Here is a 25,561-nt window from a genome sequence, read left to right on the forward strand (position 1 = left end):
TCTCCCGCTGGGCAAACCTTTGTCTCCACATTGCAACTGCAGTTTTCCTCAGAAAGGCATAGGTCTGGGCATACCAGTCAGGTCTATGATCCAGCTAAGACTGGAACCCAGGTGTGAGTGAAACCGGATCCCCGCGGCGCCAGAGGCCGCAGGGCAGCAGTGGGGACACTCCCCCGGCTGCAGACGGCGGAGGCCGCGGGAGCCCAAGGGTCTCGGGTGCTCACAGCCGGCTGGCGCCGGTGTGTGTGTGTGTGTGTGTGTGTGTAGCGCCTGCAGGCGGTGGGCCGAGGCCGCTCGCCCCAGCCCTGACAACCCGAGGCCTCGGGCGCCGCGGGAATCCGGTTACAGGGCTCCCGGCCCTGGTCTCCCCCGCCACGAACATAAACCCCCCTGTAAGCCAGACTCACCTTCCCTCCTACCAAGAGGTGACGGACGGGGGGAGCCGGGCACAGATTGGATGAGTTATTGGGTTCCTGGAAGGGTCTGGAGACAGAGCGGGGTGTGTGGGTGGGTTTCTTAGTCGTCTTCCCAGCGTCTGGAAGGCCACGACCCCTCCCCCCCGCCAACCCCTCCCCCCGCCGACGTGTCAGGCTTTATTCCAGCAAGGTTAAGCCATGCATATTTTTAAAAAAGATTTATTTATTTATGCATACAAGAGCTGGGGTACAGGCCAGAGATGGGGGGCGAGAGGATCCACCAGAGACAGAGTGGGGATCAGAACAGGCAGACTGACAAAATACACTGCTGAGGGGGGCAGCGGGCGAGTCAGGAGAGGTCTGCTGCGCCATGTGGGTAGCTCCCTGGCTGGCCGGGAATCGAACTCGTGCTGCAGTGGCTGCGGAGGATAGCTTCATAGGTTGCGTCTTAACCCTTGCGCCACAAGGAAGGCCCTAAGCCATGCATATTTGAAATCGAAGAAGAAGCTCTTGGGGACCGACCCTGGCCCAGTCAACAGGTTCGACTCGCAAAATGAAAGTCCTCTCCCAGATTAAAGGGGCCCCGCGCCCGCGGCCGAGAAGCGGGCAGGGCGGGCGCGGGCAGGAGGCCTGCGCCTTTAAGGAGCCGGCGCTGGAGGGGCGGGGCAGGAAGCGGCCTCCCGGGAGACGCCGCCACCGGCTAAGTCTTTTTTGGGGGCAGGGGCGGGCCGGACCCTCGGGTGGCCCCGCCCCCTTCGCGGCGGCCGCGTCCCCGTGAGGGGAGGGGGCCGGGCGCCGGGGCGTCCGGGGTCCAGGGGGCTCGGCTCCGAGCCCCGCCCCCCAAGACTCAAGTCCGTTGACTGGGAGGAAGGGCCGGGGCGGGGGCGGGAGCTAATAATACCCGCGCCTCAGCGCCGCGCTCCACAGTTTACACAGCCGTCGCCTCGTTCTCCTTAATTAATAATAAAGAGAGCCGCGGCCCGCGCGCGCCCGCCGGGTGCCGGCCGCTTTACAAGCACAGGCCCATTGGGGCGCCTCGTAACTCGCCCCACTTCACAGAGCGGGAAGGCGCGGCCGCGCCCGCGGGGACCCGCGCGCGGCCACCCCCCCTCGTGACCCCGGCCGGGGCGCGGGCCGGGCCGGCGCGGGGCCCCCCTGCCTTCGCGCCGGGGGGCGGGGCGGCGGGCGGGGCGGAAGGCCGGGGGCGCGGCGGCCGGGATGGCCATCTTAAGTGGCCGCTGAGAGGCCCGGGCCGTTTCCCCAGGGAAGGGGCGCCGGAGCCGCGCAGGAGGTGGGGGCCTGCGGGAGACCCCGCAGCTCTAGGGGAAGGTTCGGAGCCCAGGGGTTGGGGGAACTTTCTTCCTCAGGGGCGAGGGGAAGCCCCGTCCGGCGCCGCTGAACCCCAGGCCCGGGCCTGCGGGTGCAGGGGACGGTGCCAGGGAACTTGCCGAGCCTGGAGGGGTGCGGGGGAGGGGCTGAGCCCAGACTTCGAGGGGCTCCGGGGAGTGCGTAGGGACTCGGGGACACTGGCCTGAGGGTGCGTGGGGAGCCATCTCGATGGGGGGAATCTCCCCAGGGGATTTGTCGGGGAATGGACCAGTGGAAATCTGGGGGTTCGGATGTAAGCGAGAGCAGGACTTACTGGAATCGGGGCTTCGGGGCGCTCAGGTGGTCGGGGGGTTCGGGAGAAGGTTCGTGATGGATCCTTCGCGGGTTTGGGGAACTTAACCCTGCAAGACCTTAGGAGGGCCGAAAGGAAAGGATTTGGGGTGGAATCGGGCGTTTATGAGAACTGGGGGAGGGTCATAGAATTGCAAGTTTTGAAGGGGCCAAAGTCTCCGGGGGGGCAGGGACCCCGAAGTGTCGGGGCGCAGGGTGGGGGCGGGGGATACGGGCTTTCGATCGGGGGGTGCATGTTGTCGGGGGCTGGATCTCCCTGGGGTGGTGATGGCGGTGCAGGACTCTCGCGCGTGTGGGAGGCCGGTTCCCCCCGGGTCTTGGAGGGGTCCCGAGTCCCGCGGGAACGCGGGGGACACCCTTCCGGCCGCGAAGAGGTGGGGGGCAGGGGCGGGTCTGGCGGGCGCGGGGGGGAGGGGGCGGCCGCCGCGTCGGGCGCTCGGCCCCTGCCCCTCCCCCGCGCCTCTGAACAAACTTTTCTTTCTCCTCAAGTCGGGGCCGGCGCTGCTGGCGGCGGCGGCTGCGCGGCGGGCGAGGCGGGCTGCGCGGCGGAGCGCTGAGCCGCGAATCCGGGCTCGGCTCGGGCCGCCGATCGGCAGACCCGGGACCCGGCCCCGGCCCCGGCTCCGAGCGTCCCGGGGCAGATGGCGCGGGGCGGCGGGCTCGGGCGGCGCTGAGCCCGGCGCGGGCCATGGCCGCGGCGTGCGGGGCGCCGGGGCCCGGGGCCGCGGGGCCGGGGGGCGCGCTGGGCAGCCCAGCCCCCGCCTGGTACCACCGCGATCTGAGCCGCGCGGCCGCCGAGGAGCTGCTGGCCCGGGCGGGCCGCGACGGCAGCTTCCTGGTGCGAGACAGCGAGAGCGTGGCGGGAGCCTTCGCGCTCTGCGTGCTGTGAGTAGCCGGGGTGCGGGCGGGCGGGCGGGGGCTCCGGAGAGTGGGGACCCGGACTGTGGGGCGCCAGCGCCCCCCTCTGTGGGGGCTTGGCTTTTTGCCAGGGCTGAGAAAGGATGCGGGGAGCATTTCCTTCCTGTTGTATCTGGGGGCCCTTTCTGGGGCGATGAGGGCAGAATATGTGGGGTCCTGGTGTCTGGGTTGGCTGGGAGGGAGAAAATGCAGGGAGTCCCTGGCAGATGCTCTCTGGCGCCCTCCAGGCAGAAGGGGCGGGAGGGGTGATGATGTGTGTTCCACGCTTGTGTGCACTTCTGTTTCTATGGGCAGTGGGTATCTGAGTGGTGGGTATAGCAGACATTGGGCCCTGAGGGACTAATGGGGTGTATGAGGATGCCCATCAGCTTCCTTAGGGGCCTTGCTGCGCTCCCAGGCTGAGGTTGGGGCCTGTTTGGTCGTGTATGACTGGCGATGGGGCCAGGGTGGTATTAAGGGGAGGGGAAGGATGGAGCCAAGTCATTATTTTATGAATCAATGAGTGATGTGTGTGCCCTGTCTCTGAGGTCCAGTCCTGGGTAACCTGGCTGCAGGAGCCCAGAGCTGTGGGTGCTGAGTGTAGGGCTAGACTTGGCAGCTCTGTGAGTTGGCATTCTTCTGTGCATGAACCCATCAGCCTGTGTGACAGTATTGTTGGTGAGTTTGCACGTTCAGGCAGGAGCCTCCTTCTTGAGCTGTCCCCTGAGTCCTGCAGTCTGACGCTGGGTGGGCTACTCTGGGTCTCAGGAATGAAAGGTGGTCTGTGGAGAGGGAACTCTGCAGAGACTTTGTGTTTAGAGCTAGTTTTGTTCTCCTTTAGCCAGGTGAACCCTCCCAAATCCCTGTCCTCCTGTCTCTTTTCCCCTCTGTTCTCTCTTCATATCTTTTTTTTTTTTTTAATCACGGATCATTTATTCTTTTAAAAAATATTTTATTTTATATAATTCTTACATCATTTTTTATTTTTGCACAATATATGCATTTTCATTTTGGTTATATTCCCCATACAATTGCACCCCCCATATCTTTAAGGGCCCTTTTGCCTAGGCCAGTGTTTTTCAGTCGGGGCTAGTTTTACCCCTTGGGAGACATTTGGCCATGCCTGGAGACATTTTTAATTGTCACAACTCTGATGGTGCTATTGGCATCTACTGGGTAGAAAGCAGGGATGCTGCTAAACTTCCTACAGTGCACAGGAGTCCCTCACAACGAAAAACTATGCAGTCCAGAATATTGATGGTGCTGAAGTTGAGAAACCGTGGCCTAGGCAGTGGACCTAAGAAGAGGCCTCTAAGTCTCAGCTTATGGCTCAAGTCTAAGGCCCAGGAGGGTGAACTAAAGAGAGTCAGTCCCAGCAGATAAAAATCCTAGAGTCCTGCCTCCCAGCCCCCTTTGTGGTGTACCCCCTAATCGAGAGGGGAGAGAGGCAGGTGCTAGGTCAGCTGTTGAGTGGGCGGGGGACAGCTGGGCCTGTGTCTGGGTGAGGAACGTTATTGTCCCAGGAGAAAAGAGTGTTGGCTCCATTGCTAGGGGAGGGGCTGGGTGGGGTGGGGTCTCTGTCTGTGAGGACTTCAGCTTTACCAGCTGACTCTGCTACTCTTGTATCTGGGGAGCCTGGGGTGGGTGATCAGAAATGTCTTTGCTTATCTGTATACACACCTGGATGTACACAGTAACATTCAGGACACACCCCTGCCAACAGGTGCAGACAATCTGACAGGCAGACCAAATACAGACCTTGGTTTCTGCCTTGGCTTTAAATCCCAGCTCTACCTTTTACTTGTTCTGTGACCTCTGGCACATTGCTTTTCTTCTTTGAGTCTTAGTTTCCTCTTCTGGAGAATGGGATTGAAAATATTTGCCTCAAAATGTCATGGGATATTAAATACTCCGAGATAGGATTCAGTTAATGGGATGCTGTTGTTTTAAACACAGACCTCACTCCACAAGCCATCGTACATGGTCACACGTAAACATCCATATAGGTTGTGCTGGTTGGTGGCCGGAAGGTCTCCAAAGAGAGCTTACCTGAGGGGAGGAGATGACCCTGTGGCCAAGGTGTATAGTCTGCTCAAACGGGCAGGGTACCAGGGTCCTCCCTGGTACCAGTCTCCCCTCTTGCCCAGCACACTGGGCTGGGGTGACTCCTTTGGGCAAGCCTACCTTGAGGTGTGGCTGCAGGAGTCTTCCACCCCCGCTGCGTGTGGCCTGTGCCTCCTAGGCCTAGCTCAGCTGTCACCTGCTCAGCTGTTGCTGCCATCTGTCAGCACCCCTCTCACCCCTCCTAGGCTTGGGGCTCCGAGAGGCTCAGGTCTCCCATAGGGGACCCTTTTGGACCATTCCAATTTTCTGGTGTCTAGGGAAAGGAAGAGAAAACTAGGATGATATATCACACTCCGCACCAAAACAGCCTAGACACACCTGACTTCACAGAGCCAAACACGAACATATACACAGACAGGCCCATATGTGTGTTAGCATATCAGCCGTGGATGCACACAGACGTTAACCAGGCTTCTGAGGACTCTTAACTCTGGCTGGGGGCCCAGACTGGTACCACAGCCCAGAGGGGCTGTTTAGACAGCTGTGGAAGCCACAAAAGAGCTGCCTGTTGCTTTCTGGGCCATGCAGTGGGTGTGGAACCTATGAAGCCTGAGTGGGGGTGGGGGAGTCTGGTCATTCCTGTTGGTTCTCACTAGCAAGATGGAAGTGGTCTGGCCCCATGACTAACCTTGAGCAGCCTGAGCAAAACCAAGCTGAGGGGGCTGGGACCAAGTCTGGGGTACTGTGGGTCTTAGACCCCAACCCGGGTGTAGTAGATTCTGACCCTTACCTTACCATCAGGTATCAGAAGCATGTGCACACATATCGAATTCTACCTGATGGAGAAGACTTTTTGGCTGTACAGGTAGGAGTTTGGACTCTGACCATTGATTGTGACTCCAACTTAAGGTTTGGGACTAACTAACTGACCCTTGTCCCACCCTTGCTGGCTTGCAGACCTCACAGGGTGTGCCTGTGCGCCGCTTCCAGACTCTGGGCGAGCTTATCGGTCTGTATGCCCAGCCCAACCAGGGCTTGGTGTGCGCCCTGTTGTTGCCTGTGGAACGGGAGCGAGAGCCAGACCTGCCCGACGACCGAGATGCCTCAGGTATGGCCTAGTGTGCAGTGTGCAAATCCCCTCCCTGTCCAGTCCCCGACACTACCTGCTTCTTCCCACCCTCTTCTCCCTGCTTCCCCCCAAACCCTACCCATGATGCCAGGGCCCTTTACCCCCTTCTCCATGGAAGTCTCTGACAGCTATGGTGTCACCCCCTGCACTAATCTGAGGGTGGGAGGCCCAAACTGCTGCCCCACTGACCCCTGTCCGCAGATGGGGAGGATGAGAAGCCTCCGCTGCCCCCGCGCTCTGGCTCCACCAGCATTTCTGCCCCCATGGGACCCAGCAGCCCCCCGCCAGCCCCAGAGACCCCTACAACTCCGGCTGCTGAGAGGTGAGACCCCAATCTCTCCACTGAGCAGTAATTCCCTTTCTCCTCTGAAAGCTGTCCTCCCCAAAGGTGAGGACAAGCTTCCTCACCCAAGCTTCTGCCTCACCCAAACCCCAGGAGCCCCTATCCCACCTCAACCCCAGAGGCAGTCACCCTGATCCCTTATACCCAGATTGCCACAACTCCATCTCCTCTAGGGATGGGTGGGGTGTTGGGACAGAGCCGGCAGAACTGCCACTGATTTCTTAATCTCTTCCTGAAGTGCGCCCAATGGGCTGAGCACTGTCTCACACGAGTACCTGAAGAGTAGCTACGGGCTGGACCTGGAAGCTGTGCGGGGCGGAGCCAGCAATCTGCCTCACCTCACCCGCACCCTCGCCACCTCGTGCCGGAGGCTGCACAGGTACCCACGACACCCATCACCATGCACTTCACTCTTACCTCTGACCTGTTCTCACCCACTCCCCTGCTGCACAAATGCCCTGGTAAGTACTGGTCTGATGTTTTCCCTAGTGAGGTGGACAAGGTCCTGTCGGGCCTGGAGATCCTGACCAAGGTGTTTGACCAGCAGAGCTCGCCCATGGTGACCCGCCTTTTGCAACAGCCGGTAAGATTGGGTAGATCTCTGGGGAATGGGTTCATGTTCTGGGGTTGGGTGGGGAACCTTCTGTTTGATGGCCTATGTACAAGCCTCTTTCTTTCCCCCCACAGAATCCAGCACAGACTGGAGAACAGGAGCTAGAGAGCCTGGTATTGAAGCTGTCAGTACTGAAGGACTTCCTGTCAGGCATCCAGAAGAAGGTGGTCTGACGCCTGACCTGTAGCCCCTAACCCACCTGTTCCTGGCTGTTTGAATTGGCCTAACTGATCTCAACCCTGAATCCTACAGTTTAGCATTGACCCCAGCCTCAACTGTGCCCTTCCTGCTCCAGCCCTCCCTGTTTGCCCTGACCTTACTCTGCCTTTGCTCCTCCAGGCCCTGAAGGCCCTACAGGACATGAGCTCCACAGCACCGGCAGCTCCGCTGCAGCCATCCACACGTAAGGCCAAGACCATCCCCGTGCAGGCCTTTGAGGTACATGGCAGGGGGTGTGAGGCCAGGCCTCATGGGGCAGGGGTCTGTTTGTGGTCAAGGGAGTGCTTCCTGCCTTGAGGTCTTTTCAGCAGCCTGCCCATCTTCTTGGCCTGTAGGTGAAGCTAGATGTGACCCTAGGTGACTTGACCAAGATTGGAAAGTCACAGAAGTTCACACTGAGTGTGGATGTGGAGGGCGGGCGGCTGGTGCTACTTCGGAGACAGAGGGACTCGCAGGAAGACTGGACAACCTTCACACACGACCGCAGTGAGCCCGAGCCCGAGCAGGGAGGGGTGGGCAGGGCTGCCTGGTCAGAGCTTGGTTGGTGTGACCCATCCCCTGTCCCCTAGTCCGCCAGCTCATTAAGTCTCAGCGTGTCCAGAACAAGCTGGGTGTTGTCTTCGAGAAGGAGAAGGACCGGACACAGCGCAAGGATTTCATTTTTGTCAGTGCCCGGGTGAGTAATGCGTTAGACAAGGCAGTTGGAGGCTACAGGGGTCCCCGCTGGATAGGAAGAGAGGGAACACATGATGTAAACATGTTATCCCTTCTGGTAAGAGGGGATCTGACAGGGCAGGCCTGAGGGTGGATTTGAATATTCATTTAATGAACATTCACTGAGCACCTGTTCTGTGCTTGAGTAGCTGGTATATAGTGGTAAACCAGATGGGCCTGACCCTCCCTCATGGTATCTGCCACCTAGCAGGTGTCCCTGTGGAGGGGGTGGGATTCCTGGCCACCCACCTGACTGGCTGCTGTCCCCCCAGAAGCGGGAGGCCTTCTGCCAGCTGCTGCAGCTCATGAAGAATAAGCACTCCAAGCAAGATGAGCCCGACATGATCTCTGTCTTCATTGGCACCTGGAACATGGGTCAGGCCCGGGTGGGGACTGGGGTAGGAGAGAGGAATGGCACCAGGGTAGGGGCTGACCATTCCTCATCCTCTTCACCTCCAGGAAGTGTGCCACCGCCAAAAAACGTGACGTCTTGGTTCACCTCAAAGGGTCTGGGGAAGACCCTCGATGAGGTCACGGTGACCATACCCCATGACATCTATGTCTTTGGGACCCAGGAGAACTCTGTGGGTGATCGTGAGTGGCTGGACCTGCTACGTGGGGGCCTCAAGGAACTCACAGATTTGGATTACCGCCCGGTGAGGGGGTCATCTTGTCCAGTCCTCTCGCCTCAAAACTATCCAGTGACCATGGGGACCATTGCTTGACTGGATCTCCCTCAGTCCCTGGGCCTGATCTGTAGGAGATCTGACCTGAATCCTTCGTGTCGTGAGAGGGTCTGTTTCTTGCTGGGGATAGTAGGCCTTCCTGTCCTGGGAATGACAGGACAGTTATAGTCTGGGGAGGGGAGAATGGGGACAGAGGCCCCAGCCCTGGGTCGGGGTGACCTTGCACCTTCTATCCAGATTGCCATGCAGTCACTGTGGAACATCAAGGTGGCTGTGCTGGTGAAGCCAGAGCATGAGAACCGCATCAGTCATGTTAGTACATCCAGCGTGAAGACTGGCATCGCCAACACCCTGGGTGAGCAGAGTGGGCAGGTTCTCTCTGCCCGTGCCTCCTGCTTCCTTTCCAACCCAGGGTCTCCTCTTTGGGTGGTTTCAGCTTTCCCATATAGAGAATACTTTGAACTTTGTAGAGTATATTCACATTCTAAATCTCTCCCAGTCCCACCAGAAAGGCAAGACCAGGATAACTACCTCCACTTCATAGGTGATGAGACTCAGGCCCAGAGTGGTTGAATGGCCTGTCCAGGGTCACACAGCTTGTGAGTGGTGGAGCCAGGCAGAGTGTTCGGGTCTCTCATTTGCAGTCCCATATTCCCCCAGGATAGAATCTGCTTAGGATCTGCAGGTCCTTTCAGCTTCATCCCTGAGATCCCCTGTGATCTCCAGGGCTAACACATGCAGATTCAGGCTATCCATATGGACAGTGTATGCCCCATGTGGACCCCAGGAAAAGTGTGGGTGTGTGTCCAGGGGCCTGCCTATCTCATAGCATCTAGGGGCTGGCAGGATCTTCCCACTGATTACTCGAGGGACAGGTGGGAGAATGGGGAGCCCTCCAAGGATGACTCGGGCCTTCCTCTCTTGCTTGCCCTGACAGGAAACAAGGGGGCCGTGGGTGTCTCCTTCATGTTCAATGGCACCTCATTTGGCTTCGTGAATTGCCACCTCACCTCGGGAAATGAGAAGACTGCCCGGTGAGCGGATGGCTTCCCTACAGTCCCTTTACCTTCACCCCATATTCACCTGCCACCTGTTCCTTCTTCAGACCGTGACCCTCTTACAGCTCTGTTCCCAGAGACCCCTTCTCCTTAACCTGAATTTAAGAGCCCCTGTCTGTCGCTGGCCTTGGCCTTGTTCATAGCTCCTTTCTCTCTTCTTAGGGACTTTGGTTCCTACCCTGTCCCTGATCCTTACCCCATCCTTAATCCCAGGGACTTCTTACCTTTCCTCAGTTCCTGACCCTGGGGGCCCTCTCACTTCCTCCATAGGCGGAACCAGAACTACCTGGACATCCTACGGCTGCTGTCGCTGGGCGACCGGCAGCTCAGTGCCTTTGACATCTCTCTGCGTTTCACTCACCTCTTCTGGTTTGGGGACCTCAACTACCGCCTGGACATGGACATCCAGGTGCGAGCAGGGCCTGGTAGGGAGGCTGGGCTGGGGGCCAGGTGGGCTTTCACGTCTGGCTCTGGCTCAGAAAGTCTCCAGCCTTTGTGTCCTCATCCCAGGAGATCTTGAACTACATCAGCAGGAAGGAGTTTGAGCCCCTGCTCAGGGTGGACCAGCTCAACCTGGAACGGGAGAAGCACAAGGTCTTCCTTCGATTCAGTAAGTGTGGGCTTGGCCTGGGGTAGAGGGCTTAGGGTATCCCTGGACTTCAGGGACTGACCCCCGCTCTGTCCCGTCTTCCCTAGGTGAGGAGGAGATCTCCTTCCCGCCCACCTATCGCTATGAGCGGGGTTCCCGGGACACGTATGCCTGGCACAAACAGAAGCCAACTGGGGTGAGTAAGGAGGACAAGGTGTGCCTTAGAGGACTCCCCAGGGCTGCAGTGAGCTTACAGTGTGTGTGTGCAGGCAAGGATCTGGGCCTCTGTGGTTACTACTCCAGCTACTATGGCCCCTCTAGGGCCTCAGGGGCAATGTTGGGTCCTGGGAGAGAAGTGAGTATTAGGGCACAGTGTGGTGAGAGCGGGGGCCTTATCAACTGAGCAACGCCCAGCTGTTGACCCTGACTGTGCTACTGTCTCCTGCCCCAGGTCCGGACCAATGTGCCTTCATGGTGTGACCGGATTCTCTGGAAATCCTACCCTGAGACCCACATCATCTGCAATTCCTATGGTCAGAGCCTTCTGGACAGGGTTATGGGCTGACCTGGGTGGTGACTTTCCTGTCTCTGGGAAAAGGGGGAATTGAATAAGGAGTTTTCTCCTGAGCCCTGTCCACCTGTCACCAGGTTGTACTGATGACATCGTCACCAGTGACCACTCACCTGTGTTTGGGGCGTTTGAGGTTGGAGTTACCTCTCAGTTCATCTCCAAGAAAGGTAACTCTTCTGGATGTGCTTGTGGGCATGGCACATCTGAGTGGGCACAGGTGGTGGCCTAGGGGTGTGTGTAGGTTTGACTGTATCTACATGTGTGTGTAAATGTCTGTGCATGAATGGTTTTGAATAAGTATATGCCCAGGAGTGTGTGTGTATGCCTGAGTGTGATCAGTCATGCCTACAAGTGTGTGTGTGTCTAAGTGTAAACATGTATGTGTGTCTGTATCTGAGTGTGCCCCTGAGCATTCCTAGTGGTGTGGTGGCTTGTTGGCAGGCAGTTTATGCATACAAGAGCTGGGGTACAGGCCAGAGGTGTGGGGGGTGAGAAGATTCACCAGAGACAGAGCGGGGAACAGAACAGGCAGACTGACTGAAATACACTGCTGAGGGGAGCAGCAGCGGGCGAGACAGGAGAGGTCTGCTCCGCCTTGGGGGTTGCTCCCTGGCTGGCCGGGGATCGAACTGGTGCTGCTGAGGCTGCTTCATAATGCGGTGCTGAACCCCTTGCGCCACCAGGGAGGCCCTCCCAACCTGCTCTTAAATGGGCTCTCATTCTTGGGTTGTCTCTTTGCCCTGGTTCAGGGTCTGGGCTTTGGGGTTTCCCTAGTGGTTGCTTGGGATGGGGGAGACCCTTCCTGGCCTCCCTACCTCCTCTGCCAGGGTTCCCGAGTTCCTGTCCTAGGGCTTAGTCTTTGTGTCTCATTCCTCCTTCACCCGCTCACACCCTCTAGTTTGCCTCCTCCCTTTGCCCCCCAGGGCTCTCCAAGACTTCGGACCAGGCCTACATTGAGTTTGAGAGCATTGAGGCCATTGTGAAGACAGCCAGCCGCACCAAGTTCTTCATTGAGTTCTACTCTACCTGCCTGGAGGGTCAGGCGGGGCCCAGGGCTGGGTGTGGCCAAGGGTGAAGGGAGGTAGCGGTGCCCAGAGCAGTCAGCCCCCTAATGAGGGATGCCAGGAGGTAGCACTCAGTTGGGTGTCCCCCATCCCCAGAGTACAAGAAGAGCTTTGAGAATGATGCCCAGAGCAGTGACAACATCAACTTCCTCAAGGTGCAGTGGTCCTCGCGCCAGCTGCCCACGGTGAGGCTGTGGGTGGGATTTGGGTGAGGGCACAGGGGGAGGTGCAGCAGGTGCATCAGAGATCCTGACTGGGAGGGTGGATGGGGCAGAGAGAGCACGTGTATGTGCACATGCCCATGAGTATTTGACTGGGCATGAGTGAAGATAAGGGTGTTTGCTTTATTTGGGGTGGGGTTGGGGCCAAGTTGCAGTTTATTCATTTATTCCTGCAGTAAATACTTCTTGAGCCTTTGCTATGTCAGATCCTGTGTCGGCCATTGGGGATGCAGAAAATTAGTTAATCACAGTGGTGTTAAGTGTGATGAAAGGCCCATGAACAGCAGTGTCTGCTACATTAAGGATTTAGGACCTCTTCTTAAGAGTTGAGTGTGCGCGAGCATGCAGTAGCCTAAGGATTGGGGTGAATGGTTTTGGGCAGGAGGGGCTGGTTCCTCATTGGGCTTCTCTACTCCCCAGCTCAAGCCGATTCTGGCTGACATTGAGTATCTGCAGGACCAGCACCTCCTGCTCACTGTCAAGTCCATGGATGGCTACGAATCCTATGGTGAGGGGCGAGAGTTGCCAATGGTTACAGAGAACCAGGCAGACTCTAGAAAGGTTTGACAGTTTGGTGTTCTGCCCCATCTTCTCTTCAGGGGAGTGTGTGGTGGCACTCAAGTCCATGATTGGCAGCACGGCCCAGCAGTTCCTAACCTTCCTGTCCCACCGTGGCGAGGAAACAGGCAACATCCGTGGCTCCATGAAGGTGCGGGTGCCCACAGAGCGCCTGGGCACCCGTGAGCGACTCTACGGTGGGGGCTCCATTGGGAGGGGTGTGGGGCATGAGGTGGGGTGGTGGGGGCAGGTCTAGGAGGGGAGGACCTGGGGTACAAGGCAGGCAGGTTGGAATCCCCAGAATACTTGGAAGCTGTCTCCACAGCTGGGGGGTGGACCTGTCCTGAGGAGTAGCTGAGAAGGGCCTGGAAGGCCCAGTGCGTAATTTGAAGGATCCAGGACCACACATGCCCTCTGAGTCTCCTTTCTCTTCACCCCCCAGAGTGGATCAGCATTGATAAGGATGAGGCAGGAACAAAGAGCAAAGCACCTTCTGTGTCCCGCAGTAGCCAGGAGCCCAGGTGAGCTGGCGTTGTTGAAAGAGTGCTCAGGGGCTTTTGGCTATCCCCTACTTTATTTCTCCTCCCCTGTGCACTCCTGGCAGGTCAGGGAGCCGAAAGCCAGCCCCCACAGAGGCTTCCTGCCCACTGTCCAAGTTATTTGAAGAACCAGAGAAACCACCACCAACTGGGAGGCCCCCGGCCCCGCCTCGAGCAGCTCCCCGAGAGGAGCACTCGACCCCCAGGTGAGAGAGGGAAACTGGCCTGTTTTCCCAGCACTGTGCTTGGCACTCAGGGCGCATCTGCTTGCGTCTCCTAGGCCCTGAGGCTGGGTGCTGGGCCCTGCGCCCGCGGCTGTGTCAGCCAGCCAGGCCTACCTTTAGGTGTGGTTCTCTGCATCAAAGGGAGCACAGTCAGTCTTTCCTCTCTTGATTCTGCCTTAAAAAAGTAGAATTCAGAAATTGTTTTTGCAGCAGCTTTCTGTGTACACAGACTGAGCTGGAGCCTTCTGTTTGGAGAAGGCCTGTGCCTCAGCATGGAGTTCTCCTAGATGAGTGCTGTGGAACACTCCTCTGAGGGCACCCACTGAAATAGGTTTGTGGTCAGATGAGTCTGGGAAATGGTTCTTGCTAGATTCTTTCCGTAGCTATTCCCAGTGCACATGAGTATTAACAAAGTTCTGAGCTGTGGTTAAGAAAGAACCCTTTTTCAAGTGTATTTAATACAGTTTCCCAAACTTAATGGTTAGAAAACTTTTTTCTGCACAATAACTTAATATCCTGGGGACTAGTGGTTGGCGGGTCATACCAGTGAGGCATGCTTTCTAATTGTATCCCATTGTTGCCTGAATTGAAATAAAAACTCCCAGGTAGAGTTTGGTGCTTTTTCACTCATCTTCAGCTGTTGCCAGTCACCTCAGTTTTAGCCTCAGGTTCGAGGAAAAGGTGCTTGAATGCCTGAGTAAGAGTCCTCAGTAGATTAACTTCAGATGGCTCTGGAGGCTTTCCCAGTCTGGCTGGTTATGCTCATGAGAAGCCTTTTTTTGCCTTACCTTTCTGCACTTGTTTTCACCCGTTTAAGTCTGGGTTTCAGTTACACACAGTCATAAAAGATCTGAGAATCTTAGGGGAGCAAGACAAGGAAGTTTAGCGGTTATCCATTCACCTGTCCCATCTTCCCAAGGGCCAGGGAGGGAAAGTGATGTGCTCGAGGCCACATGCAGGTCTAGGACCAGGAGCCCACGTCTCCTGACTCCTTGGTCCAGTTCTCCCTTCACTGCACCAACTGCCTCTACCTTGGATTTCTGGGTCGTGACTCAGGTATCCTGCTCCCAAACCTAGGTCAAAGCCAGAGGGGGCGCCCGAGCTGGAAGGGGTGACGACTCCCCCACCCAAGAACAGCTTCAATAACCCTGCCTACTACGTCCTTGAAGGGGTTCCACACCAACTGCTGCCTCCAGAGCCACCCTCGCCTGCCAGGGCCCCCGTGCCATCTGCCACCAAGAACAAAGTGGCCATAACAGTACCTGCTCCACAGCTTGGGCGCCACCGGGGGCCCCGTGTGGGAGAGGGGAGTTCATCTGATGAGGAGTCTGGGGGCACATTGCCCCCTCCAGACTTTCCACCCCCACCACTGCCAGACTCTGCCATCTTTCTGCCCCCCAGTCTGGATCCTTTGCCAGGGCCACTGGTCCGGGGTCGCGGTGGGGGTGAGGCCCGTGGCCCACCACCTCCCAAAGCCCATCCAAGACCCCCACTGCCTCCAGGCCCCTCTCCCACCAGCACTTTCCTGGGGGAAGTAGTCAGTGGGGATGATCGCTCCTGCTCAGTGCTGCAGATGGCCAAGACACTGAGTGAGGTGGACTATGCTCCTGCTGGGCCTGGCCGTTCAGTGCTCCTGCCAAGCCCCCTGGAGCTGCAGCCACCCCGGGGACTTCCCTCAGACTATGGCCGGCCTCTCAGCTTCCCTCCACCTCGCATCCGAGAGAGCATCCAGGAGGATCTGGCAGAGGAGGTGTGTGGCCTGGGGGTGGAGGTCTGTGTACCTGAGGTGTGTGCTTACCCATGAGCTGTGGTGTCCTTATGCTCTCTCCAACGCTCAATGCTCTTCCCTTGACATGCCCTGTTCCCTCAGGCTCCGTGCCCACAGGGCGGGCGGGCCGGCGGGATGGGCGAGGCGGGCATGGGCGCCTGGCTGCGGGCCATCGGCTTGGAGCGCTATGAGGAGGGCCTGGTGCACAATGGCTGGGACGACCTGGAGTTTCTCAGGTGGGGGCGGGGCCGGAGGCGGATGGGTGGAGCTACCCCTGGGGGCGGAGCTAAGGGGCCCTCCACCGCCGGGCCTGTCTCCCAGCCTCTCTCATTTACCCCATGCAGCGACATCACCGAGGAAGACCTGGAGGAGGCAGGGGTGCAGGACCCGGCTCACAAGCGCCTCCTTCTGGACACCCTGCAGCTCACAAGTGATCGCGGTGGCGCAGCGAAGCTGTGACCTCGGCGCCCATACCCCGCTACGAAGGAGCCCCTCCCCCCCATGACCCGGGTGTTGAGAAGTTCCAAGGGGAGGGGCACTGCTGCCTATTTATTGGGGATCTGCTTTCCCCACTGCCCAGCAATTTGCAATGCCCGAATTAGGACGCCCTGCCCTTAGGCTTAGTGCTTTGGGGGTTGGGGGGGCTCTGGAGGTCAGTTGCCGTGGTTCCCAAGGACCGTGGTAATTCTGGTGCTGTCCTCCCTTCCCGGCCCCTCCCCGCAGCCTCAGGGGTGCTTGTGGGGTCCATTGGGTACGTCTGCCCCTCTCCACCCCTCCCTCCCCCCCGACCTGACCTGAAGTACAGGCGAGGGGCTCAGCTCGGGTTTCTTCTCAAACCCCCACCGTCCGGAAATGAAGGACTAGCCCGAGGGCCGGGCTGGGTTATTTAAGCTTCTCTGTGGGTTTAGAGAGGGCGGGCGCTTAAATGCTGCCCGGCCCGGAGCGGGGGAGCGTCTCGGCCACCGAGTGCCCGCGCTGAGCCCTCGCCCCTCCGGGCCCGCGGCGCCCCGCCCGGGGTGCGCCCGGCGGCGGCTCCACCGCGGGGCTGGGCTCGGCCACAGCCTCCCCCCATTCTGGGTCGCCAGCGTGATATCTTCAATAAATTAAGTTTTATTTGGATTGAACAAAACTCACCTCAATAAATTACAAGTTTTCAAAGGAAAAGAACAACAAAAAGTCAGGAAATAAGCCCCTGCGTCCCGAGCCCGGCCTCCCCCCTGCGGGGGGCGGGTGCGAGTGGCCCGAGGCCGGTCACGGGGCGGGGGGCGACCCGGGCAGCGGCGGAGCCGGGGCTGCGGGCCCGCGCGTGGGATGCCGCGCCCCGGTGGGAGCTGCTCGACCCCGGCTCCGGGGAAAGCCGGGCTGGGAGCGTCTCGGGCTCTCCGGAGGCCCGGGGAGAGCCGCCGCTCTGCCGGGCGGGGCCAGGTGGGACGGGCGTGGCCCGGTGTCGCCAAGGCCGGGGGAGCCCGCCTCGGGGCTGGGCGCGGCGGGGGACGGGCCCTCCAGGCCGGGGCCCGGGGCGTGGGGCGGGGCTGTCAGGTCCTGGGGGGCAGGGGCGCGCCGGGGGCTCCGGGGGCCGGCGGCTAGAAGAGGTTCGTCTTCAGGGCGGGGCCGGGCTTCCGGTGGAAGGAGGACAGAACCCCCGAGAAGGGCCCGGGCCCCGGCTCCGCCGGCTGCCAGGCCTTGAGCAGCTCGGCCGCGCCCGCCCCGGGGCCTCCGCCCCCACCGCCCGCCACGCCCGCCCACAGCGGCCCCTTGAGCGGCTGCGGCCCCGGCCCCGGCCCGGGCCCCGAGCCCAGCGCGGCGGGCAGCGGGCTGGGGCTCAGGCGCGGGCTGGCCAGGCCGGGCGCCGGCGGCGGCGGCAGCGAGGCGGTGCTGTCGGGCGTGGGGCTGCACGTGGACTCCTTGGAGTCGTCGTCCTCCGAGGAGCAGCGAGCCTCGTTCTTTTTGGCTCCCGCCGCGCCCGCGGCGCCCTTGGCGCTGGCCGCGCGCTCCTGCTTGCGGAACTTGGCCCGGCGGTTTTGGAACCAGACCTGCGGGCACAGGGGGGGTCAACCCGGGGCCGCCAGGCGGGAGCGAGACTCCCAACGGCGGGGCCGGGCTGGGCCGTCGGCGCTCCGAGCCTGGGCTCGGCCACGCGCCCTCCGCGGCCCTCCCGCTCGCTCCTGCCCTGGCCGCCTCCTCCAGGTCCTTAGGATCTTCCCCTTAAGCTCTGCTCACCCGCACACCCCAGGTGCCCGGTGCCCTAGGTCTCCTGGAGGGGACTCGCCTTCGCGCTCCTGCTCACCCAAAGCTTTCCGCCCCGACCCCCTCCCTCCTACTGGAAGCTCCGGAGTTTCCGCCTGGAGCGTCTCCCCGCAAAGGAGAGCAGATCGGGGTCCTCGGGGAAACCAGGGTGTCCCATAAAGGCGGGCCAGCTCAACGCCTACGCTCGGGATTCGTAAGACACACAACAGGGTCTGCCCGGGCCCGCAGGCCTGGGCCCTGCACCTGCCTGGAGCCCCGGGCGTCGCAGGTTCAGCGCTTTCGCAAACGCAGAGCTGGGAAGGGACCTGAGACCTCCCTGCCTTTCCCCCACCCCCTGCCGGGCTGCAGCCTCAGTCGCTCGGCCACGATGCTGGCGCCCCAAGCATCACTCCGCACGCCGGGTTCTGCCACGGGAAACGTGGGAATGAACAGCTAATTCCGTTTTCCTGAGGTCCTTCGGGCTGCCAAGTCCAAGTCCTTCTGCCTCTCCCCAGCTGCACGTCCTCTCCTGCCCAGCCCCGTCCGGGTCGGCGCCCGGGCCCCTAGCCTGAGCCCCCGGCTTCCAGACCGCACCTGCCGGCCGCGGAGGGCGGTCCCGTTGTCCAGGGGTCCCCAGGTGGTGGGCACTGGTCTCCGGAGCCCCGGGGCGCACACGCCCTCCCCCCAGACACAGACGCGCGAGCACACACCTGCACGCGAGCCTCAGTGAGGTCGATCTTGAGCGCCAGCTCCTCGCGCGTGTAAATGTCGGGGTAGTGGGTCTCCGCGAACACGCGCTCCAGCTCCTTGAGCTGCGCGCTCGTGAACGTGGTGCGGATGCGCCGCTGCTTGCGCTTCTCGTGCAGGCCCGACGGCTCCGGGAAGAACTTGTAGGGCACTGCGGGGGTGTGCGGGGTTGGGAAGGGAGCAACGAGGGGCGCGTGTGAGGGGCCGCCCTCAGCCTGCCGTGTTCTGCCCGGGCCGGGTCGCTCGGCGCCCCTCGCCCGCGCCCGGCCTCGCTGCAGCCTCGCAGCCTCGGGTCTAGCGTCTTCCCTTGAGCGCCACGGGGCCCGAGGGGCGGCCGATGCGGGAGGCCCGAGGCCCCAGAGCAGAGCGAGGGAAACAGAATCCGATCTCGGGCCAGATCGCCAAGCTGTGCTCGGTCTCGCCGCGCTGCTCCGCTCCCCGCCAGTCCACCTCCTCTGCCCTTACTTTGCGTCTCCCCCGCTCAGTCTCCCCGCCTGACTCCAGGCTGCCCCGTGCGCCCCGGCCTTGGTCGTCCGAGCTCGTGGGCACGGCCAGCCCAGGGTCAATTCCGCATCTCAGGTCTGACAGAGGCTGCTCACCTTCCTGGGCCTACTTTCCACCCGGCCATGGCTTCCTGCCACCAGGATTTGCCCCCCTCGGCCCCCAACACGTCCTTCCTCCCCACTCCTCATTTGCTCAACCCTACCTCGAGTCCCCATCCCCACTCGCCCTCAGGTGTCTCTCCACCCCTTCCCCATGCCCCGGGTCTGCATTTCTCTTCAACTTTTCCCTTCCAGACCACTCTTTTTGTGCCATGGAGTAGGGCCTTATTTCTCACCAGTCGGGTTTCTCCATCTTCTCTCTGCCCTTCTTCATCCTAGTTACATCTCTCTCTGTGTCCCCCAAAGCCTGCCTCACCCCTTTCACTTTCATCCTTGTCTCCCATTCACCCCACCCCAGTCCCCAGTGTCCCACAATGTTTGTCACTCTCTCCCCATCGCTGCCTCCAACCCCTGTGTGGGTCTCCACGTTTTTCCAGGGGTCTACCCATCCTTCCTCTTTGTCCTGTCTCTCTAGTTCTCCATCTTCCCGAATCCTTGTGTCCAACACCCTGGTCCTAGCCCCACCTTTCTCACCTCTATCCCAGTCTTACTTGGTCCTCATCTCCCAGGAGTTCCTGTCTTCACCACCTGGTTCTTACCCGCACCTCCCGAATCCCGGGTCCCCACTTCTACCAGCTCTGCTCGTATTTCACTGTACCCGGGCCCCGTCTCGTGTCTCCATCTCCCGGGCCCATCTCCTCATCGTCTGTCCCCAGCTCCCGAATCCTCACCCCCACCCGCCTTGAGTCCCCAGTCTCCCCATCCCAGACCCATTTCTGGCTCCCTCTCCTGGTTCTCATTTTTCCAAACCCAGATCCCTCTCTCGCCAGCCCTCTCCTTGCCTCCGTACCCACACCCAATCTTTTACTTGGTTCCTGCTGGTCTTTCTGGGAAAGGAGATAAGCAGACTGGGCTGGGCAGGAGGAACAGTAATGGGGAGAACGGGGAAGGGTGACTGAGAGGCCCCCTGAGGTGTGGGCTCAGGTGGGGCCTGGGGTCAGGGGCCTGGCTGCTGCAGGTGCTGCTTCTGGGTCCTGCGGGACTCCAGCCCGAGGAGTCTCCAGGGGAATGGGGAAATTAAAGTGGTTTAGTGACCTGGGCACTTTTTTTTCCTTGGCACCCTAGATATTTTCTTTTTGCCACATTAGATATTTTAGGGATGTGGGAGGGTTTGAGTTCAGGTGAAATGGGTCCAAAAGGGGGCAGGAGGGGCCTGAGGTTCTAGGAAAGCTCCCATCTGGGCAGCTGCGCGGCAGGGGTTCTTGCTGGTGCCGGGAATGAAGAGGGGTGGAGGTGACAAGGTTGGGGGTCTGACTGGACTGAGCGACTTCCAAGGACACTGGGGATGAAAGGTTTGGTGGCGAAGGCAGGGCCTGGTTAGGGACGCAGGGAATCTATTTCCTTGACCCGAAGGGCCTGGGACAGGGATCTGGCAGAGGGCAACGAACGGGAAGGAGGAGAGGGTGGGGCTCGACGCTGCCAGAGGGAACCCCGTCTAAACAGTGAGGACTCGGGGTTCCGCGGGGCTTTGGAGAGTCTGGCCCGGGCAGGGAGGAGAGGCTGTGAGGGGCCGTCGGAGTCCTTTGCTGCGCAGGACAAGGGGCGGGGGTTCCTCGGGATCTGCGGGCGGGTCGGGCAGGGGCTGAGCTCACCTGCCGAGTAGGGCGCTGGCTGGTGGTCGCGCAGGGCGCCCAGCGCGCAGTTGGAGGAGCCGAGCGCGGGGCAGGGCGGCCCTGCGGCGGGGAAGGCGGGCCGCAGGGGGCTGTACTGGAAGCCGCCGGGCTGGCTGCAGGCGCCGAAGTCGCCGTAGGCGGACGCCTCCATGGCCGCCACGCACGAGTCGTACGAATTGAGGTAGGAGTAGTCCATCGGCCCGGGGGCGCGGGGGCGGGGGCCGTGCCGGGCCGGGTCCGGGTCGGGGTCCCGGGCCAGAGAGGGGTCAGGACGGGGGGGCCGAGCGCCGGGCGCCGAGGACTCGAGGCCAGCTCTGAGCGCCCACGGGTCCGCCCGCCCCGTCGCGGCCGCGCTCTGCTCGGGCGCAGCGCGAGTGCAGCCCGGCCCGGCCCGCGCGCCTTTTAACGCGCAGGACCCCGCGGAGGGGGCGGGGCGGGGCGAGCTCCGCGGGGCGGGGCCGGGGCGGCCCAGACCCCGCCCACAGCCGCCCCCGACCCCCACCCCGAAGGGTCCCCGCCACCCGCCCGGCGCTCCCGAAGTGCCGCGCGGGGCCGCGCGGGGCCCGGTCCCCGGAGTTGCCATCCCTGCCCGGTCTCCGCGGAGCGGGCCCTGCTGGAGGGTCCCGACCCCTCTCCCCGGCCTCCCCATCTGCGGCCTCGCAGAAGGCAGGGGAGACAGGCCCGGCGGCGCTCGTGTGAAGAAGTTAATTCAATTCGTGCTGATAACCGAGTTATTCCAAGCCGGCCCCTCGGCCCCGCCCCCAGCGAGGTCCCAGGCCTGCGGGGACCGCGCTGGAGGCCCGGGAGGGGCGCGGAGCCGAGGACGGGAGGAAACGGAGCCCTGCCCGGGGACCCGGCTGCAGAGCAGACAGAGGCGGAGTCAGGGACAGAAAAGGGACAGAAACGGTGCTGGAAGAAGGGACAAGAGGTGCAGGTACACGGACGGGGGGCAGGAGGGAGACAAGGACAGACATATACGAAGGTGAAACATGTGCAAGAGAAAAGCAGGGATGGGGATGGGGACCAGGCGGAGAGGCTCACAGGGTGGGAGAGACGCAGAGGACCGGGAGGCCGGCTCGGGGGCAGAGAAGGCACAGGGATGAGCCATGGACTGAAGGGAGGGTTTGGATGGAGATCAGGAGGGACATGAGACAACATGGGGACAGTGGTACACACGCCGAGGGCCAGTTTCAGAGAGACAGGCCAGGACCCAGGAGGAAGAGTCTCTGCGGAGCTGAGCCACAGGAATTGAAGCGCCCAGGGGGCAGAAGGATGGTGGTGGATTGAGCAGGGGGAGGGTCAGAGGAGCCAGCTGAGTTCCCTCCATCCCAGCTTGTCCTGAAAAGCCACACAACCCTGCCCTGCACTGCTGGGGCCCTGCCTCGCTGCCGCTCACCTCCCGCAGTACCCGGCTCAGTTCCCTCCCCCACTTTCACTGAGTCCCCAGCACCCGTGGCACAGAGGGCATGTGATAAATGTGTGTGCAGGGGAGTGACTAAATGCCCCTTTTCCTTCAACCTCTCATACCCTCTTTCTCCCGGGGCCCTTTTGTGCTCCAGGAAAACCACCCGGGCAGTCTGGCCCCTGCCACTGATGTGGTCCTCCACGCTGTGGGACAAGCAGACACGCAGAATCGTCACAGGAGAACAGAACTCTTCTGGCCCCACAACTCACCAGCTGGAGTATAGCTTCCCTGCTCAGCCCCTTTTTTCCATCCAAATCTTGGGGGGTCCTGCAGATGGGGAATCCAGACCCAAGAAGCCGGGTGAAGGACACCTCTTTATTACCAACCAAAGGCCTTGGGGATGAGAGAAAGGCTCCTGGAACACCTCTCTCCCTTTTACCAGCACAGTGGGGAGCATGACTACCCTCAGGGGATCCTTTCTCTGCTACATTCAAGGACCACTTACCCCCCCCCCCCCATTTCTGTAACTACTCCATATCAGGGCATTTCTTTGAGATGTTTTTTCAAGTCACTTTTTAGCTAAGTCTAAACTTCTAAAACTGCTTCAAAAGTCCTCCCCGCTGGTGTGCACCCACTAGAGAGAGCCCGAGGTATCGCAGAATTGGGAAAGCAGAGTCACTGCTCTCCTTGTACCTCTCGTGGCTCCCCATTGCCTTCAGGATCAAATCCAAGCCCTCAGTCTGACCCACAACGTCCTCCATGCCAGTGCTGCAGCCTGCCTCCCCCTCACCAGGACCTTTTCGCAGCCCTTACACATCGATCCTTTTAGTTCAGAACTCTTCTTTTTGCCTCTCTTCCTACCAATGCATCCTCTCCCCACCACACAACAACAACAAACAAAAACAACAAACCCAAACCTGGTTGACTCTTATTTATCCACTGGGTTTCAGTGTGGACATCAGCGCTTCCTGGAAGCCTTCCCTGATGCCCCGGGAGCATCCCATAGTACCTCCCCCTTTTTCGGTTACTCATGTCACCTCCTTGAATTATTTGTAGTAAAGTGAAAGGTCTCAGGACACAACTGTTACCTTGATCACCTTCTCCCCAGCCCAGCCCTGTCATGGTGTCTAGCACATGTCATAGGTCCACATGTCATAGGTCCTCCCATACCTGTTTGTTGAAGGAATTAATGAAAGCTAACCTTGTTTCTGGGGCAGGAATTCCCAACTGCTGACTCCCTCTCCCCATTCTCTGGAAAAGCTATCATCCTTCCCTCTTAATTCCCTCAATCCCCAGGGGCAGGAAACTTCCTTCTTCTGGGCCATTCTTCTGTCTGGAAGGAAGTCCTTCCTCATTTGAGGAAAATGCAGGTGACCATATTCTTTTCCCAGTGACAAAACTGAAGCAACAGAGCAACTGAAGCTTGTGTGCAAGGACAGGCAGGGATATGAGGGAGGCAGAGTATCTTAGATCATGATTCATTCCTGTCATTTCTATGGCTTGGTCAATGAGCCAATAAATTCCTCTTTCTGTTAAAACTACTTTAAGGGCCTCCCCGGTGGCACAGTGGGTTGAACACTGCACTGTGAAGCTGTCCGCAGCCTCTGCAGTATGGGTTCGATTCCCGGCCAGCCAGGGAGAAACCCACATGGCGTGGCAGACCTCTCCTGCCTCGCCCTCTGCTCTCCTCAGCAATGTCTTCGGTCTGTCTGCCTGTTCTGCTCCCTGCTCTGTCTCTGGTGAATTCTTTCACCCTCCCGTGTCTCTGACCTGTACCCCAGTTCTTGTATAAATAAAATCAATCTTTTAAAAAATATATACTTTAAGTTAGTCTTCTGATCTTGCATCCAAGAGTTCTGACAAATACAATCTGTAAATGCTCAACACTTGACATCGTTACAGGTAAAATGACAGTGGCGATTAGAAGATTCTTTGGAACATGCTTGTTACAGGGTCTGTAGGGCAGGAGCTAGCCTGACTCAGGACTGTGGATTGGAGGTTCCTCTCTCTACTAGCGGCAGGCATTTGCATCTGTTGATTAGCATAGAAGCTTCCGTACATCCATCTCAAGCGAATGCTTTCAGCCCTTTGAACCCTATCCACAACTGTTTCATCTGTTTCATGTGTGTGTGTGTATAGAGGATGCTGATTGAAATCTGATGTGGGGATTTCATCCTGATTGAGACCCCTATCCCCCAAATGCATTCGGTCCTGGGGAACTGAAAGTGCTCTGGCATGTACCACCATCAGTAATCTTGTGATTCTCCTTGCTAAGTGCCTATCACTTCTGTGAATGACAGACTTTTTTTCAAGATTTATTTATTTATGCATAGAAAAACTGGGGTGTAGATCAAAGGTGTGGGGGGTGAGAGGATTCACCAGAGACAGAGTGGGGAACAGAACAGGCAGACTGACTGAAATACACTGCTGAGGGGAGCAGCGGGTGAGTCAGGAGAGGTCTGCTCTGCTATGTGGGTCACCTCCCTGGCCAGGGATTGAACTCATGTTGCAGTGGCTGGCAGCAGCTTGACAATGCTGTGTCTTTAACACTTGCACCACCAGGGAGGCCCCCTGATGACAGATTTTGGAGCCTGCTTTCTGGGTCCCAGCCCTGGCACTGCCACTTAGGAGTGTGTGACTGAGGGTAAGTTACTCAAACTCTGTGCTTCAGATTTCTCATCCGCAAACTGGTTTATTTTAATGATTAGGTGAATTAAAGCACGTGAGTTATTTGAAGAGTATTTGGCACATAGTAAACTTCAAATAAATCAGTTACTTTCTTGGGCCTCCCCAGTGGTGCAGTGGTTGAGCACCACGCTGCGAAGCTGTCCGCAGCCTCTGCAGCGCCAGTTCGATTCCCCACCTGCCAGGAGAACCCCACATGGTGCAGCCTCTGCAGCGCCAGTTCGATTCCCCACCTGCCAGGGAGAACCCCACATGGTGCAGCAGACCTCTCCTGCCTCACCCGCTGCTCCCCTCAGCAGTGCCTTAGGTCCGTCTGCCTGTTCTGCTCCCCGCTCTGGTGAATCCTCCCACTCTTCTGACCTGTACCCCAGTTCTTGTATAAATAAATAAATCTAAAAAAAAAAAAATCAGTTACTTTCTGTAGGGGCCAGGATGGCCACAGAGCAGGTTTTCTATGATTCGAGCAGACGGGGTAAGGAGGAGTCCTGGAGTCCTCAGTGGCTTTTTTTTTTTTTTTATAGAGGCATGTTTTATTTATTTGTTTGTTTGTTTTGTTTATACATGCACTGGGTACAGTCAGAAGCGCGGGAGGGTGAGAGAATTCACCAGAGCCAGAGCGGGGAGCAGAGCAGGCAGAAGGACCGAAGTACACTGCTGAGGGGAGCAGCGGGCGGCAGGAGAGGTCTGTGCGCCATGTGGGACCCTCCTCCGGTGGCCGGGGAGCAGCAGGGGATCGAACCGGCGCCGCAGAGGCCGCGGGCAGCTTCGCAGAGGCCGCGGGCAGCTTCGCAACCCAACGCTCAACCGCTGGGCCACCGGGGAGGCCCCTCAGTGGCTTTTCATGCTTTCATTAGGATTTACCAGGTACAC

General features: G+C 59.5%; 2 protein-coding genes across 3 annotated transcripts; one reads left to right on the forward strand and one right to left on the reverse strand.

Moving 5' to 3' along the window:
• Positions 1 to 2,784: 2,784 nt before the first annotated feature.
• On the forward strand, positions 2,785 to 15,812 carry INPPL1 (inositol polyphosphate phosphatase like 1; the record flags this gene model as incomplete). Its single annotated transcript, XM_084247942.1, has 28 exons — positions 2,785 to 2,981; positions 5,859 to 5,922; positions 6,015 to 6,165; positions 6,388 to 6,508; positions 6,768 to 6,908; positions 7,019 to 7,112; positions 7,217 to 7,306; positions 7,482 to 7,580; positions 7,697 to 7,847; positions 7,931 to 8,037; positions 8,348 to 8,450; positions 8,535 to 8,731; positions 8,999 to 9,116; positions 9,699 to 9,795; positions 10,090 to 10,228; positions 10,330 to 10,429; positions 10,516 to 10,604; positions 10,860 to 10,941; positions 11,057 to 11,146; positions 11,903 to 12,016; positions 12,140 to 12,228; positions 12,685 to 12,772; positions 12,864 to 13,019; positions 13,265 to 13,343; positions 13,427 to 13,567; positions 14,663 to 15,335; positions 15,456 to 15,589; positions 15,698 to 15,812. 28 exons carry the CDS (start codon positions 2,785 to 2,787, stop codon positions 15,810 to 15,812), a joined length of 3,819 nt encoding a protein of 1,272 aa, XP_084104068.1.
• A 1,124-nt stretch (positions 15,813 to 16,936) lies between these two features.
• Positions 16,937 to 20,797, reverse strand: PHOX2A (paired like homeobox 2A; the record flags this gene model as incomplete). 2 transcript variants are annotated; one of them, XM_084236217.1, is made up of 3 exons in its annotated part: positions 16,937 to 17,386; positions 18,290 to 18,477; positions 20,581 to 20,797. In XM_084236217.1, the coding sequence occupies 3 exons, from the start codon at positions 20,795 to 20,797 to the stop codon at positions 16,937 to 16,939; spliced, it is 855 nt and encodes a 284-aa protein (XP_084092343.1). The 2 variants fall into 2 exon arrangements, with proteins under 2 accessions (XP_084092343.1, XP_084092342.1); XM_084236216.1 differs by having other exon boundaries at positions 16,937 to 17,403; positions 18,286 to 18,477.
• Positions 20,798 to 25,561: the final 4,764 nt, after the last annotated feature.

This window comes from Talpa europaea (assembly GCF_964194135.1).
Source record: "Talpa europaea genome assembly, chromosome: 1".
Classification (NCBI taxonomy): Eukaryota; Metazoa; Chordata; class Mammalia; order Eulipotyphla; family Talpidae; genus Talpa; species Talpa europaea.